The sequence below is a fragment of the Cimex lectularius genome, unplaced genomic scaffold (genome assembly GCF_000648675.2).
Source record: "Cimex lectularius strain Harlan isolate CLEC.00 unplaced genomic scaffold, Clec_2.1 scaffold211, whole genome shotgun sequence".
Taxonomy (NCBI): domain Eukaryota; kingdom Metazoa; phylum Arthropoda; class Insecta; order Hemiptera; family Cimicidae; genus Cimex; species Cimex lectularius.
In genome coordinates this window covers 303514-320478 of record NW_019392909.1, presented here as the reverse complement: position 1 = coordinate 320478, position 16965 = coordinate 303514, and the positions used below count along the sequence as shown (strand labels likewise).

At 35.1% G+C, this 16965-nt stretch overlaps 1 protein-coding gene across 1 annotated transcript in view; it reads right to left on the bottom strand.

Moving 5' to 3' along the window:
* The window catches only part of LOC106665055 (neuroligin-4, X-linked), an 80472-nt gene extending 74639 nt beyond the window's left edge, over window positions 1–5833 (bottom strand). Inside the window, exon 1 of the mRNA XM_014391220.2 lies at window positions 5402–5833. Coding sequence (XP_014246706.1) covers window positions 5402–5722 — 321 coding nt within the window. The 5' untranslated portion in view covers window positions 5723–5833. The remainder of the gene's footprint in view (window positions 1–5401) is intronic.
* Between the last annotated feature and the right edge of the window lie 11132 nt (window positions 5834–16965).

Genomic DNA, 16965 nt, shown 5'->3' with positions numbered 1-16965 from the left:
AAATTTTAGATCTTTTTACTGTGAGTAGGAACTATCTTTTCAAAAGGATTGAACACCGCACTCATTCCACCATTCGTCCGTTGCATTAATTTAAATGGTGCTCAGTTCTTCAATTTTTCAAGTGAAGTTTTACTAACACAATTAGATCATGTTCCTCTACAACAACGATGAAGAATGATTTTCCAGTTTGATGGATGCCCCGTACAAAATTCTTTGCAGTTGAGATGTTATTTGAATCATCACTTTCCGGATAGGTGGATAGGAAGACCTCATCGCCCGATCTGTTGGCCTCCTCAGTCTCCCGATTTAACTCCATCTGAATATTTTCCGCGGGGCCATTTGAAAAATCAGTGACTACGCCTATCATAACTCAGCAACCTCAGTTGAAGAACTGCGGCAAAGGATATAAAATGCTTGCTCAATGCTCAATCCATCGCCGCTGACTATATCGCTCGGAGCACCGGTGAAGAGTGGTTAAACAGAGCAAAGGAGGCATATCGAACATGAAATGTGATTAATAAATATCAAACCAAATGCCTATTTTTTCGAACTTTTTGCCTTGATTTTGTCATTTTTGACCAATTTAAAATCGGATTGCACCATGATTTTCAGCGTACAGGATCTTTTAAAATGTTTCAGGTTGTATAGGGTCTTATTTGGAATATTGAAGTTGAACTGAGCCTGAGGTACCTGTTTAAAGGTATGTGCAAAAAAGATACAAAAAAAGGTAAAAATTTGAAACTAAACTAACAAATTAAACACGTATTTTTTGGTGTCTCGATAGCGTCATTGGTTCAGGAGAAATTCAGCCGGACCATCTAAAACGGACAGCCTGTATAACATACTATATTGGGACATTCAACAGAGAAATTTTAGTTTGCTCACAAATTCCAGTACAACGAGTAGTGTTCATTTTCCACGACAAGTTCAACGTTTTCATTTCGACGAGGCGGTTAATCGATAGGGAACATTTGTTTACTGAAATAACACCATGGTGACGGTGTACAACGGCACTCGAATGGACAAACGTCCCTTTGGCAAAAATCGGTTCCCGGTGTTTGTCGCTTAACACGTGTTTCAACCGTATTACACGACTCTACTAAACTTATATTTTTGTTGACAGGCTCGAATTTTCCGACGGATTTCCACGACGGTCATTGGATCTTTGTTTTCTTTGGTATCAGCCCAAACAGGACGATTCACCGCCCAATTAACTGGATGGCAATCCCCATTGTTTGAACTGTTCGATGAGCTTACAGCTAAGGCTCAAAGAAGGAACTAGACTCCTTATTAAACAAGCTCTAAAGGGATTACGTTAGAGTGATATCTGTATATATGGAGATTGAGGTTATTATTTTTATGAAAATGAATATCAAACCCTTAAAAAAATAAAAAATACAAATACAAATAAAAAAAGGCCACACTGAAACGACGAAACCAAACGTGCCCCACGAGAGCGAGAATCATTAATTAGAGATACATATTTGGGGTGACGTTTCAGTATCTTTTTTTATTTTTTTCATTGCTTTATATAGCATTTCCAAGTCTATTCGATCTTTTCCAAGCCCCATGTAATCTTTTGCAAATCAAATGTAGCACTTTCCATTTTGAATTCCATAGTTGCAACCCTTTCCAAAACACAATGTTTCAAATCTTTATTAATTAACAACTAAATTATAACCCGTTTTATTTTTATGGTAACGTAAAGAATTCAAAGATTTAACTTACTGTTGAATGGAAACAAATTCAAACAAAAAAGCAAACTAAGGTAAATTAATTTTGGAAAAACAATGTTTTATAATTTTATAAACATAATTATTAATTTAAAAACACGAAGGAAAAGATCCAAAAATAGAAGATGATTTTGTCTCAGAAAGTAAAATAATGTAAACCAAAACCAGTTTCTTTAATTTTACTAGTTTTAATTTTCAACTTCTATTTGCAAAATAACGTAAATACATTTTCGAAAAAACGATGTTTTTTATTCATAAATATTTCATCGTATTTCAAATATTTTTTCATATTATAAAGCAAAAATAAGCAAAAGATACTAGTGAATAATTCTTTTAAAACAAAAATTTTTTTTATTGAAAATTTTATAACAATTTTAACTTGGTGCGAAAAATTCACTGTTCAATATTTTTAAAAATTTTAAAACTCTCTAGCTACGAATTTGTAGAATATGATAAATAAGGCAAAAAATATTGATTCTTAAACCATAAATAGATTTTGATTAAAAAACACTTAAAATGATAACTTTTTTTGCCTATCTTTGAACAATAAAATGATCTTCAAAATATGCTTAAATACAGTAGAATTTGAAAGTTTTATGCTTAAAGTAAAAATAAACTAACTTGGACAAGAAATGCTTATCAAAATAAAAATTTATCGAGTAGAAATAGTGTTAAAAAAGACTGTATTTAAAATTAAATAAACTACAACGGCTAAAATAAATGTTTTGAATCCTTTAAAGATCGTAAAATAAAACGATGGTGCATAATTTTTAATTTCAAATCGTGTATAATTTTGGCATTAAAAATTTTCGATTTGGAACATTTTGACAGTCAAAGAAATGTTTGTTGAATCTGTCGTACAATGGCATTTCCCTGGATAATCTAATTTCTTGAATTATTTCAGTAAGTATTTCACAAATTTCATGCTTTCAAATAAAAATCATTTATGAAATATGATAGACGTGATTAGAACATTTATCATTTATGACACACTGTTCTAATCTTACCGTTAAGTTACTTTTTCCGGAATCTACGTCAATTGATAAGACGTTTCTTATAATTGTTCCGGAAACACTTTGGGGTCAAGTGATGATTCAGAGATTGCGAAATGACTTAGAAAAAAGCCCAAAAGGCCATCTATTCATTCTCATCCAGGGCATAAAGGAATATTCCTTCAATGTATTTGTGTAAGCTTATTTTTCATTTCAACTAGACCATACCCACCAACAGATGATATTCTTAAGTATACTTAATTTGATTGAATAATATTGTCTTAAAATTTAGTTAAAATGGTAAAAATGCCTACTTTACTTGTTCAAGAAGGATTATCAGGAAAATTACAAAGGTTTTGCTGATGTAGCAAAATCAAAATTACAAGTCGATTCTAGGTGTAGGAAATGAATTAAGATTAATATTTTTCGTTGGAATTAATTTTTTCTTTTATACATTCAGTTGAATCCCCGTGACAAGCAAACAATAAAGTTAAAACATTGCATTTTATTATTTAGTTCGGTACATGAAGTAGATATTACAGTTACTATCAAATCTTTAGTTTACAAACGGAGATAAAATATTAGCACACAAATCGACGAAAATCAATAATGAAAGATTAGAGATAAATTTACCATAAAAATATCATAAAAAAAGATAATGATATGAGATAAAGAGACAGAGAGAGAGAGAGAGAGTGAGAGAGAGAGAGAGAGAGAGTGAGTGAGAGGGGGGACGGAAGGAAGGAGAGAGTAAGAGAGACAGAGACAAAAAAAGCGAGCGAGCAAGAGAGAGAGAGGGAGGGAGGAAGAGGGATGAGTGAGTGATACAAAAAGAGTGTGAGTAAGAGGGAGGGATAAAGACAGAGAAAGAGTGGGAGGGAGTGAGCGAATTGAGTAATAGAGGGAGAAAAAATTAAACAGAGAGAGAGAGATTTTGTGTGAGTGTGTGTGTGTGTGAGTGAGTGAGAGAGTATGAGTGAGAGTTAGGGAAAAGAGTGAGAGCGAGAGGGAGGAAGGGAGGGGGATAGTGAGACAAGCAGAGAAAGAGAGAGAGATAGAATATGAATAAGTGATAGAAAAAGAGAGTGCGAGTGTGAGTGATAGTGAGAGTGAGTGATTGAGTGAGTGAGAGAGAATGAGTGAGTGATAGAAAGAAGAAGTGGGAGGGGGGCGGAAGAAACGAGAAAATGAGAGAGACCGAGACAGACAAAGAGAGAGAGAGAGAGAGAGAGAGAGAGAGAGAGAGAGTGAGTATGGTGAGTCATAGAAAAAGGAAATGAATGTGAGGGAGGGATCGAGAAAGAGAGAGATTGAGTGAGTGAAGAATGAATCATATAGGGACATGAAAAAACGAAAGAGATAGAGAGGTAGATACATAAATAAATAGAGAGAAAGAGTGGTATGGAGTGGAGGGTGGGAGGGATGGAGGGAGGTTGCGAGAGAGAGAGAGAGTGAAAGAGAGAGAGAGAGGGAGAGAGAGAGGGAGAGAGAGAGTGAAAGAGAGAGAGAGAGAGAGTGAAAGAGAGAGAATGAAAGAGAGAGAGTGAAAGAGAGAGAGAGAGTGAAAGAGAGAGAGAGAGAGAGAGAGAGAGAGTGAAAGAAGAGAGAGAGAGTGAAAGTGAGAGAGAGAGAGAGAGAGAGAGAGAGAGAGAGAGAGAGTGAGAGAGAAAGATAGATAGAGAGAGAGAGAGAGAGAGAGAGAGTGAAAGAGAGAGAGAGAGAGAGAGAGAGAGAGAATGAAAGAGAGAGAATGAAAGAGAGAGAGTGAAAGAGAGAGAGAGTGAAAGAGAGAGAGAGAGAGAGAGAGAGAGTGAGTGAAAGAGAGAGAGTGAAAGAGAGAGAGAGAGTGAAAGAGAGAGAGAGAGAGTGAAAAAGAGAGAGAGAGAGAGAAAGAGAGAGAGAGTGAGAGCGTGAGAACAGGAGAGACTAATTAATGCACTTAATCCACTTAATTGAATAGTTAGTTCTCTATTATCTTCTTCTCTTGTCTTTAATTTGTCACACAGAATTTTTCTATTTACATCTTTACGCACAGCTAATTAAACTTGATGTCTTTTAGAGAGAGAAAGAATAAAAGAATAACAATAACAACATACGTAAGGTACAGAGAAAGTCAGTGAATGAGTGTGAGAGAAACATTTATTGAGAAACTGAGTGGATAAAAGATAGAAAGAAACAGTAAGCCAGAAGAATTATGAGAGAAAGAGGGAGCCAAGTGGGAGTAATACATTTGATAGATAGTGAAATTGAAGAATTGGAGGGAGTGTAATACAGCTAGGCAGCGAAAGAATTTGAGGGATACAATAGATTTCTATGTGGCAATACCACCTCGGCCGATGGTCTGGTTATCAACTAATTTAAAAGTATTCATTATAGTGAAGATATTTTTTGTTTAAAATCATCCGATGTGACGGGGAAATCGGGAACTCTCATCATATAAGACAATTAGCTTCATTTTAATTTTTTTCACGTGAGTGGTTTGCTACTTTCCATGAGGTTTGGGCGATTTCTTCGACCCAAAATTGTGTGTCGGCCAATGAACTTGACAATTCGAGTTTTTTCGGTTATAAACGACGATTCTGCGATATTAAGTAACATCGGTAGTTCGTGACTAAAAATAGAAGTTGTTACTGTAGCAACGAAGCAACTTGTTGATATGTTTATTGTTCCACTTACGTCAAACCTCGGGTCCGAAGGCCTAGGGATGCCAGGCTGGAATTCCAGGGTCGGGTTGTAGTTGGGGCTATAGATGTTGGGAGGGTTGTATCGGTTGTCGGGCCCGTAAGGGTCAGGTGGTCCGTAAGGATTGTAGGGCCGCCTTCCGGGCACGTAGGACGGGCTCTGCCCGTAGCGACGCTGACCGTACACATACGTCCTGTAATCGACATCTGCATCCGAGGGCGGGATGTAGTTGCCGTCCTTGTCGTAGAACTGTCTGCCCACTTGACAATCCGCAGTCGCGAATATGGTGAGAAGGGCGGCGTAAACAAACATCATTGCATGGCGGCACACCCACTTTTTGACGCGGCACAGCGGAAATAAAACACTTCAGACCGTTAGCGACACCATCCAAACGGACACTAACAACGGAGTACGCGGCAGTGAAAGCTGACGTGCCCTTGGTCGGTTGTACACGTTGCGTCGAGAGAGGTCGCCACCTAGCAGGCCCTCTTCCGACTCCCACGAAACGTGAGCTGACCCACCTGACACAGGTGTTGCCTTTGAGAACTACATTTCTTCAAAATTCGAATTCTTCTGCGGACGTCATATCTATCGGATATCACAGTTATTCTCTTTTAACTTTAAATTCTCTAAATCGAACAGTTAGTGTATGTACAGATTGTGCTTAACACGTTTGTTCACAAAGACTTAAACGTATATCCAATTTTATATAACATTATACATTTTTTAATTAAACATGTTGACCCCGATGGACACGTGATCTCATCCTAGTCATAGCGATTGACGTAAGTATATGCATGAAATTACATTGACAGGTAAAAATTTCCACCCAATTGATTTTTTCATTCTCTTGATAAAAGAAAATTCTGCCCTTAATTTGTCTAATTGTTTTTGCCAATAAATATTTGTTTATGCTATGTTTTAAATTGGGAATATCAATAAGAAGTAAACACACTTAATCCTGAATCCAAAACAAGTATAAATGATTTTTCAATATTTACGTTTTACGGAATTTAAAATGTTTATTCGGTCTCGTTTGAATTCTGAAGCAATAAACTGTTTAGTTCTATTATATTTAGTGGTCTATTGACCAAATGACTTCTTTCAATTAATTAATGTTTTTATGTAAGTTCGAATCCCGCTCGTGACACTAATTTTTTTATTTCAACCAAAACCTTACAACAAAAAGATGAAATAATTGAAAACTGTTTAGTTCTTTGTTTCCTTAATTTCATTTTTTACATTTAGTGCTGAAGATGTTGCGCCTTGGGTGACATTTATTGATGATGGACATTCCATCAGGCATGCGGCTATTGCCTTCGGAGTTCCCTACGAAACTCTGCGAGACGCCGTTACACGTTTTCGAGAAACTGGGTCCTACCATAGAAGGCCTGGTTTTGGACGTCTGTTAACATAACAGAACTACAGGATGACCGTTTTTTGACTTAGAGAATTTTGCGAAACCGGCACCTTACTATTGTTCAAGCCATTCATCAGCTCCAGAAGTTCGATATGTCCAAGTTGAACGCACTGCTCGATGAAGATTAAAACAGTCTATTGTAACAGTACTGATGGCTCTTCGCCCCGTAAGAGGCCCAGAATTGAGCAGAACCCATAGAGTTTCACGGCTCCTATTTTCTCGAGAACACAACCATTGTTCTTTTGACGATTGTTCTGCTATACCTTTTACAGATGAGTGTAGATTTGCTCTACGATTTCCAGATGGGCGTGAAAGAGTGTGGGGAAGGCGAAATGAAAGGTACAAAGCCTGTAATGTTTCCCAGAGCCAACCTTTGCAACGAAGCTCAATGATGGTGTGGGCGGAAATTCGAATGGAGAGTCGTACAGAGTTGGTTGTTGTTCGTGGAGCGTCTTTGAGGGCCACTTGTGGCCGCTATGTGGATGAAATTTTGGACCATCATGCGTTGCCTATCCTCCATGAAATCAGAGACAATCTTATTCTAATGTACGATAAAGCCTGTCCACATGTCGCTAGCATAGTACAAACGTACCTTCAACAGCTCAACATTACAACATCAGGGTCTTAGCCTGGCCACCACTTTCTCCAGATTTGAACCCCATCGAACATTTATAGGATAACCTGAAAAGACGCATAAGAGCACGTCCATACCTTCCTGATACACTCCACGATTTTAAAAGGACACTTCGTGAAAAACTGGCTAAGCTCCAGCAAAGAGACATTGCCAGACTGGTAGAAAGTATGCCGTGGCGTCTTCGAGATGCAATTAAGGCAAGAGAAAGAAATCCGCAATATTGAAATGTTAATTAAAAATCTAAAACAAAATTAAAACAAATTTCATTTGTCGGTCTTTTTTTTCTTATTCCTTAGCAGTTTACATTTTTTTCTACTTTTTTAGACAAAGACTCAATTATTAAACGATAAAAACGTGAAACTTTGATTGATGTATACAAATAAATACAAGTTATATTACAAGTGGGTTAAATTTTTTACCTGTCAGTGTATAGCGTGTATCTTTTTGTTTTGGCCCAACCCTGACACCAGAGACCGGAAAACAAGGTCCCCTTTTATAATCGGATCTGACTAGGTTAATTTATACTATCGATCATACCTTTTTTTAATGATAAGTAAATTCCAAATATTCTATACAAAACAAAAATAGATATAAGACCAAAATATTCGAAACAACTAAACCAAAAATGTGTAGAGATTAGTGACCGTTAATCGATAGTTATTCAGATATCGTGAGATGCGGTCGGGTGTGATGTAGTTTTCAACATTTTCTTTATCGTGCTTGTGATTGAATATAAAAAATATATTTTTTTGCATTGTATAAATTCACTTTTTTCCACATTCTACATGTATTAGTTAAATTTAAATAATGTTTGTAAATCCCAGGCCCTGAAGATGATCTCAATAAAGATCGAAACGTTGGCACGATAAAGAAAATGTTTTTCTGAAACCTACATCACACCAGACCGCATCTCACGATATCTGAATAACTAAAACAAAAATAGAAACCATAGAACTTCTTTATTCACTAAAATTTTGTTTATAAAACCAACGAAATACTTTGAAATTTTGAAATCTTTTATACCAAAACCTATTTAAATGTAAACTTAAATTTTCCTTCTTATATTATTATATTAAATATATTCGTTATAATGAAAAAAGAGTAAAAATTTTAAAATCTTTTTATTACAGTTTATTGCAAAATAAAATTACAATTTGTTTTTATTATTATTTTTTTATTTAAAAAATCTTTTTATATTTTATAATAAAACCTATTTTAAAAATCTACAAAATTTATCAATTTTAAAATCAATTTTAATTCGTTTTATAAAGAAAAGCAAAAGTAAATTTTTTTTGTTACTCCCTTTTTTAAAATAAAATTAAACTTTTAAAAAACGGTTAAAATCAGATGTTATTTATTTTATTTTTCTTTATAAAAATATGTTTTTAGTTGCAACCTCTTTTAAACTACAACTATTATTTTTTTGTTTTGACATTAAAATATAAAATTAATTCACTTGATTGTGTGCACACCAATTAGTTTTCTTTTTACAAAAACAGCACCTTAACTTAGGGAAAGGGAAAAGCCCTGAGGACCGAAAGAGAATAGCCATTTCCTAGTCCCTACTCCTTTGGTCACTGCTAGATGCGTGTCGAATGGCAGGCGGTACAATTAAATTTAAACGTGACAGGTTCAATAGTGACCTTTGCTCAAAACTACAAGTCAATTATATTAGTAGTAGTACTACTTGGTACGACTTTCGGGCTGACAAACATTAAATGGTCATCGCTGCACGGTGAACCAGACTTAGATTTTGGAAATATACAAATCAAACCCCCTAACAAAAACATCAATGTGGTAAATGTTTAAACTTTAGGTAACAATGTTAGTGCTACAAACGATTTGGAAAATATAACTTTGAGATCACATTTTAATATTTTACAAAGGCACATATTATAACTTGTTTACGTCTAAATTTTGTTAGGCACAACAAAATATCAACTTGCAAATCTCGTTTTTTCATAAATACTTGCAATAATTAATTAAGGTTTTTAGTTGAGATAAAAAAGTCAATGGCACGAGCGGGATTCGAACCCACGATCTTCGGCTTGATACGCCGCTGCTCTACCACTTGAGCTATCGTGACCTCGATCCACTCGGACACCAACTTCCCATCTCAACCGCACCTTTTGAATTTTCCCTCAATAGCTCAAGTGGTAGAGCAGCGGCGTATCAAGCCGAAGATCGTGGGTTCGAATCCCGCTCGTGCCATTGACTTTTTTATCTCAACTAAAAACCTTAATTAATTATAATATATTAATTGGTCAAGCGGACCACGAAATTAGTGAATTTAATACTTGCAATGTTATGAATTTTATTTTTTGTTCTTTATTGGATATTTTTAATGAAAAATATAAGACATAGGTGTACAGTTAAATAAAAAAATAAATTGAGTAAAACAATTGTAAAATAAACTAAATCCATTAAGTTTCGTGGGCCGATTGACCAAATAAATTCTTTCCAGTTAATTAATCTTTAAATAAGGCATGGTTGTTATTAATAGACATTTGAAAAATGGCAAAAAGGAAGAAAAATTCAAAAGGTGAGGTCGAGATGGGAAGTTAGTATCCGAGTGGATCGAAGTTCGACAGCTCAAGTGGTAGAGCAGCGGCTTATTTAGCCGAAGGTCGTGGGATAGAATCCCGCTCGTGACATTGACTTTTTATCTCAACCAAAACCTTAATTAAAGATTAATTAGTTATAAATATATTCGAGCCCTTTATCTGAAGGAAAGTTGATAATCAATATTTAATTAAAAATAATATATAGAAATTTTCCTGTTTTATATACTATATTTTATATACACAATACCTTACTTAAAGATTAATTAATTTCAAAATAAATGTTGCTATGGAAAGAACGATAAAAATATTCCATTCATTATGAAGTATTTCCTCCTCTTGTTTGATATTAGATGATTACTGTTTTTTTTTACTTTTCCCCACTAAATGAATCCTAGGTTTCTACAGTAAATGTCTAAAGTATTTAAAATTTCGGATGAATGCTTTAGGATGTACAGAGCCCTGCTACTTTCCCGCTAAATTATAAATTTATGTAATACCTATGTCGTATGTAATTTGTCAATAAATATATTACTTATACCTCCTTTTGTGATGATCACTGTGAGACTACATTTTCCCCGAAAATCTTTTTCAATTTGCAATATGAAACATTCGTCTTATTTTTATCTTTTTATAATGTTTAAATTATTGCACGTTACCAACTAACTACTATACAACATGTTTATTGTAGAGAAATGTGTCAAACATTAGTCTCAACAATGAACTATTAAATTAACATTTGCAATTACAAATAACTATAGCTACCATTTTTATTTCTATATAATTTAAATAAAACATTGTAAATGACATGGTTTGCAAGAGGTGGAAAATATCAGTGGGTGGAACACGGTCCCCGGGGGCTACTGAGCTCCTACGTTTCAAACCTGACAATTTGAATATAAAAGATCGCAATTTTCAATTTATATCTCAGTTTTGTTACGTCCCACTGAGTTTTTTAGACACTGCTACAATTATAATCTTCTAACAATTTAGTATTATTGGACATTAAAGAAATACACCCACCAAAACTACACGTTTATTCCGCGAATTTTGAGACAAGGGAAACACTCATTAAACATACAACATGCGGAGGTGGTATGAAAAATTCAACAATTGTGTTAATTGCATCACATCTTAATGAATGCGACCTACACAAAATGCCATCTGTCAAACGAACCATTTGCCACAGTCAATCTGAATCGGCGATTAACAAATTTGATGGTGGGTGGTGGTCTGTATATTGTCGGCGGACACATGTTGAACCAAGTTGTATACCATATAGGTTTTAATGATGTAAATCAATATTTTAATTTGAATTGTTACCCGGGAATTCCCGACCAACAAAAATATTGACGGTATTTGAAATCAAGTTCTTTCCTTTTCTTTTTGATACGTATTGTCCAATTTAATTTTTTCTCTATTGTCATTCGCAAATATTTACTGAACTCTGGGATGGAACTACTTTACCTTTCAAGATTTTTCTATTTGTAAAATTTTCATGTACGGATTTGTGGTCGTTTGTTGTGATCATCCAAGTATCTGTCCACTCTTGGACGCTGACTGCCATTTGGAGGGAGAGCAGATGTGTCCTCGGCATCTTGTTCATGGCTTCATGCCATCATCAATGGTAATGTGACCTAAAGTGCGACGATATGTTTCCACGATTAAAATTAATATGTTATGAACAATTGTCATAATATTTGTTTCACTGGTATTAAGTAATGCTATCTATCTGCATTCTCTCTCACCCTCTCACTCTCTCTCTCTCTCTCTCTGTCCCTTTCTCTCTTTCTCACACTGCTTTTCTTCCGCACTTTTCTTTTTCTCTAATCACTGTCAACCTATTTTTAAATCTATTCCTTGTCACTTTTTCGCACCCTCTCTCTTAATCTATATTTATTTTACTGGTATTAAGTAAGAACCATAACTTTACAGTATACTAGAACTTTGATGATTTCTTGTACTGACCAGTCAATCCCCCACTAAATTGTATCATGATTTCGTTCAATAACGATACTTAAACTTAATTTATCAAAATTTTCAGTCTTAAATCTCAAGCCTACTGGAACATTCTTTTAGTTGTGTACGATCATTAGTATTTACAAGAAAACACCCAATTATTCAACCTAACAATTTATGTTGTATTTTGAATATCTACATCTAACTATAAAATGTCTGAATATGAGATATGGACAATTTAAAAGATAAAAAAATATAGGCAATCTGAAGCACATAAAAGACAATTTGTGTAAGTGCTATCTTTTGTCTTGTTCTTTTGTACGGAGGAGGACACGTGTCGTGTCAAAGTATACAGAGTTGTCTGAACGTAGTATTATTTTAACGACATCATTTAATTAATGTCGTCATTGTTCTCTTGTTCAGTTATTGGCTAACCTCTGCGTAATTTTACCTTTGTAAGTTCACAAAATAATTATTATTTTACTTCGGCCAATGCAATTTTGTCTGAAATAAATATTAATAACAATTGTAAAATGAAATTTGTAAAACAAAATCTTATTAAAAAATAATAAAATTTTGTCAAGCATTTTACCAAGTTCACTAGTTTTCGTGGTCCGCTTGACCAAATAATATCTTTCAATTAATTAATCTGTATTTAAGGTATTGGTTCAGTTAAAAAGACAGCGTCACAAGCGGGATTCGAACGACCTTCTCGACGACAAAGGAAATATATCTTCTCTACAGCTCTCCGTGGCCATTTCATTTCATTCAAAAGGTAAGGCTGAGGTGGGAAGTTAGGGTGTCCGAGTGGATCGAAGTCACGATAGTTCAATAGCAGCGGCGTATTGAGCCGATGGTCGTGGGTTCGAATCCCGCTTGAGATGCTGACTTTTTTGTCTCAACCAATACCTTAAATACATTTTATTAAAAGTTAGCCCGCTGTCGAAACATTGATTTCTTTGTGGGAAACAAACCTATAATTTTTTTTTGTGTATGTATACAACATTATTCTATAAACATATTTATTATTATTATTATTCATTCCTGGCTAGTATTAGTAGTTGTAGATTAACCCTTGTGCGTACCATGATCTGTCTCAAAAAATCTATTTATCTCTCTATTTCTGCACTCACTCTTTGTTTCAGACACTCATTTACTCGACTTACTCCATCAAGATATTTGTTTATTTGTTGTGTATTTCAAACCATATTTTCACTCCTTCTTCTCTCTCTCTCTCTCTCTCTCTCTATCTCTCTATCTATCTATCTATCTATCTATCTATCTATCTATCTCTTTATCTATCTATCTGTCTGTCTCTCTTTCTCTCTCTCTTTCTCACTCCCAATCCGGACTGATTCCATTACATTTAAGATCGGAAAAATTAGCCGGGAAATTTCTCTCTTTCAGATTAGCGGACAAGGACGACCAGGTGATACGAATCCTCATCCAATGCGCGTCAATACAAACAACACAAACCTCTCGAGGACTTTTCTCGTTCCCATCCATATGCGGCTGAAAGAACTCTGTTTGGGAAAAGTAATCTTTTCGGAAGAAGAAATAAATCCTTGAGAGCTACAAAAAAAAAAAAAAAAAAAAAAAAAAAAAAACAAAAAAAAAAAAAAAAAAAAAAAAAAAAAAAAAAAAAAATACCCCAAAGGTCACCACAACATATTAGGACACGACCAATATGCCCGAGTCTGTCAAATGTTGTCTGCAAATAGGACATTGCCCTTCAGCGATGGTTCTATACACTGAAGGGTCCAAGCTGGAGCTGCGGTTTTGAATGTTATTATACCAGTATAGACCAAGTTACAAATATGCACCATCTATACAGTTGAGGACTTAGCTATACTGGAGGCCTTAAAGTACACAGCGGAACAACGCAGCCAAACAGCCACAACCCCAAATCATGGTTCAGCAACATCAATGGGCCGAGGAACCGTTTTACATCCATTTGTAGGCTCCGATTGAACCACAACCGTTTGTCATACCACCTTCATAAAATTGGCATAAAACACAGCCTAGCATGTGAATGTGATCAGCAAAAACCGTGGCGGATCAGGACCATGTTTTTCTGACTTGCCCGCTCCCTTCCAAAAAGAGAGACGTCTTGTATTCCGCTGTTGTGAGAAATGGCCTGTTCTTGTCTACGAAAAGTACGGTTGTTTTGAGCAATGTTAATATAACACAAATAAGAGACGCTATACATGGGCTTCATTGTGGCAAATAAGTTGGTAATCTAATTCAGGGTGGGTGGGAATGTTCTAGTGGCTGCCCTGTGGGGGCGGCGGTCCTGTCCGAGATGCCATTTGGGGTAGGTTCTGGGTGCTTCTGAGCGCTTTGAGCCCAGGATAGTGGGAGGAGGAGGATACGCCCGCTGTAAGAAAGATGGATACATATCCCTAGAAATCAAGTGCCTGGTATCCGCCTAGGTGGCGGCGAGGATGTGGCTACCGCCCGTTGCTGCCCCCACGTTTGTGACCTTAAAATATATGGCAGATATGACATACACAAGGCCAAAAACCCATTTTTCTTCCTTCTTTCTTTTCTCGCTCCCTACCATTTTCTTTTTCTCTCTCTTACTCCTCTATCACCCTCTCTCACTTTCTCCATATGTATATATATATATATATCCCTCCTTCTCTCATATACTTATGTCTGTCTGTCTGTCTCTCTCTCTCTCTCTCTCTCTCTCTCTCTCTCTCTCTCTCTCTCTTGCTCTTTCTCGCTTTTTCTAGTTTTCTCTTTTTTCAACCTCTGATTACATAAGATTTCGGCCAGATCGAGCAATTGTAATTTTATATAAGTCGTGATCCAGCTTAAAGTTTATTTTATTTCGTTTATTGTCTTCATTTTATGAATTTATCGTCGTCATCGCTCCGGTGAAGTTCCTGAGACATCTGCGTGGTGAAGGTCCCCGTCCCAACTTTTCCTGTCTTTTCCGACCATTTTCCTCCTGGCATCCCCCTTTACCTCAGTTGAGGTAGCCGGACTATCGTCACCGGAGGTGTGTTTTTTCCTTTTTATTTTATAATTCAATTTTATTTTAGTTTCATTTTAAACCCATACAGTCCACTTGATAAGACAACCTCACTCTCTTTTTTTATAATTATTTTCAAATTCTATTTTTGCTTATATTCGTATGTGTCAGTCTATCTCACTTAAATTCCTTATTTTTCTTTTCTCTCTCTCACTCTCTCTTACTTAAATTATTTATTTTTCTTCTCTCTCTCTTTCTCTCACTCATATTATCTAACTTAATACTCTGTTCAGGTGGTTGATGATGTCAGGCCACAATAAAAAAAAGCTGAGACCCACAAAATCCCACCGCTATATCGGGGTCTACTTTTAATTTCAACATAATTTAATAGTATAAGATTATTTACCACTATATACAATAATTAAATGTTAAGAATATGAATAATTGTTAAAATTAAAATAGATCGCCCAGAGAAACAATTCAGAAACAAGAATAGCCTTTGATAAATATATAGTAGGTAGAACATAAGTGCACACCTTTCAAATGTTTTCTTTTTCCAACGAAATACCTTTCCTTTTCCACGAACTGTAAAATTATCACATATTACAATGTTTTGTTTATTAAACATGTAATTTGTATTTTTTTATAACACATATATTTGATTGTTTAGCTAATTCTATTACTCTTAGCTAGCTATTCTATTACTCTTCGAAAACAAAAACAATTTTTTTTGGTGTTGTGTGGGTATAATGGTAGGCGGGCAGTAGAGAGACCGTTCCACTAACCAATCAAAATCCTTTTCTCTCCGAATAAGTATGATCATTTATTTATTGTTAAATGATCCAAATCAAAATCCTTAATCTGCCATCATTTGATTTACGCATCATATGAACCCGTTGAAATATTTTAGCAACGAAATTCACGGGAAAAATACTAAGGCATCACCGAATCAGATATTACGATTGAGCAAATTAAGAGGCTAGATTCAAAAAACAGGATTTCATATTACAGAAATTAGATGTCGTATATTTTTCGCGGGGGTGAATCATTCTTTGGGACTGAATGGAGGCCATAAACATCCCTCATCACACGTAACGATATTGATCTAAAAGCGTCTTCCGCCGATTGTCCTTGATTTGGGAATTGAAGTATTAGCGAATGTAAACAATTTCCTTTTTGTTATGTATGAGAAATTGCGTTTTAAATGAGATTTCAATCTACTACAATTTAACAATGAAATATGACGTTTAACGCGACAAAGCATTCAACCACCTTCGTCGTTTCCTATTCAAATACGTTCAAATGGTTCCACGTCGCACAATATTAATTCTCGTTGTCCTATTCTGAATTGTCACCAGATACTTAATTGACTAGAAATATTAATTTTGTATAAAATTATAAAGAAATGGATTATTTTTATTGCGCTATCAGTTAATAAAAAACTTATACAGTTTTGTGTAGATAAATAACGTACTTCATTTTACAATAAATAAGTTCTTTCATTGTACGCTGATTTAAGCAGATCTTTTGGATTGAAGTTTTTATGATTTCACAAATAAATTTTAAAACCTTCATGGGATAAAAAGTAAAACTGTTGAACGATACGAAATCCTGTCACGACTAATTGACCAATGATCCAAATTATTACGGGGTAACAAATACAAATACAAATATGAGCATACGGAAGATGAACCAGTAAAATTAAACAAAAAAAATCGGTATACTGGACGTAATAGGTGGAACGGTGGAAATCGTTTTAATCCATTTGGTGTAAATACGTTCAATTTGATTTTGCACAGTCTCAAGAGGTATGTAAAACTTTTAATAGCCTGAAACCACGAAATTTTGCAGTCTTTTTCGCATTCAACTTAAAAGGGAACGACCAGGTTGGTGGGTCAGTGATTTGGACGAAACCTCTTTTTGGTAATTCTGCACTAAAAATTATCGGTCACTATTTGTCAATATACCCTGGTTTTGTCAAAAAAGTTTAAAAGTTGAAATTTT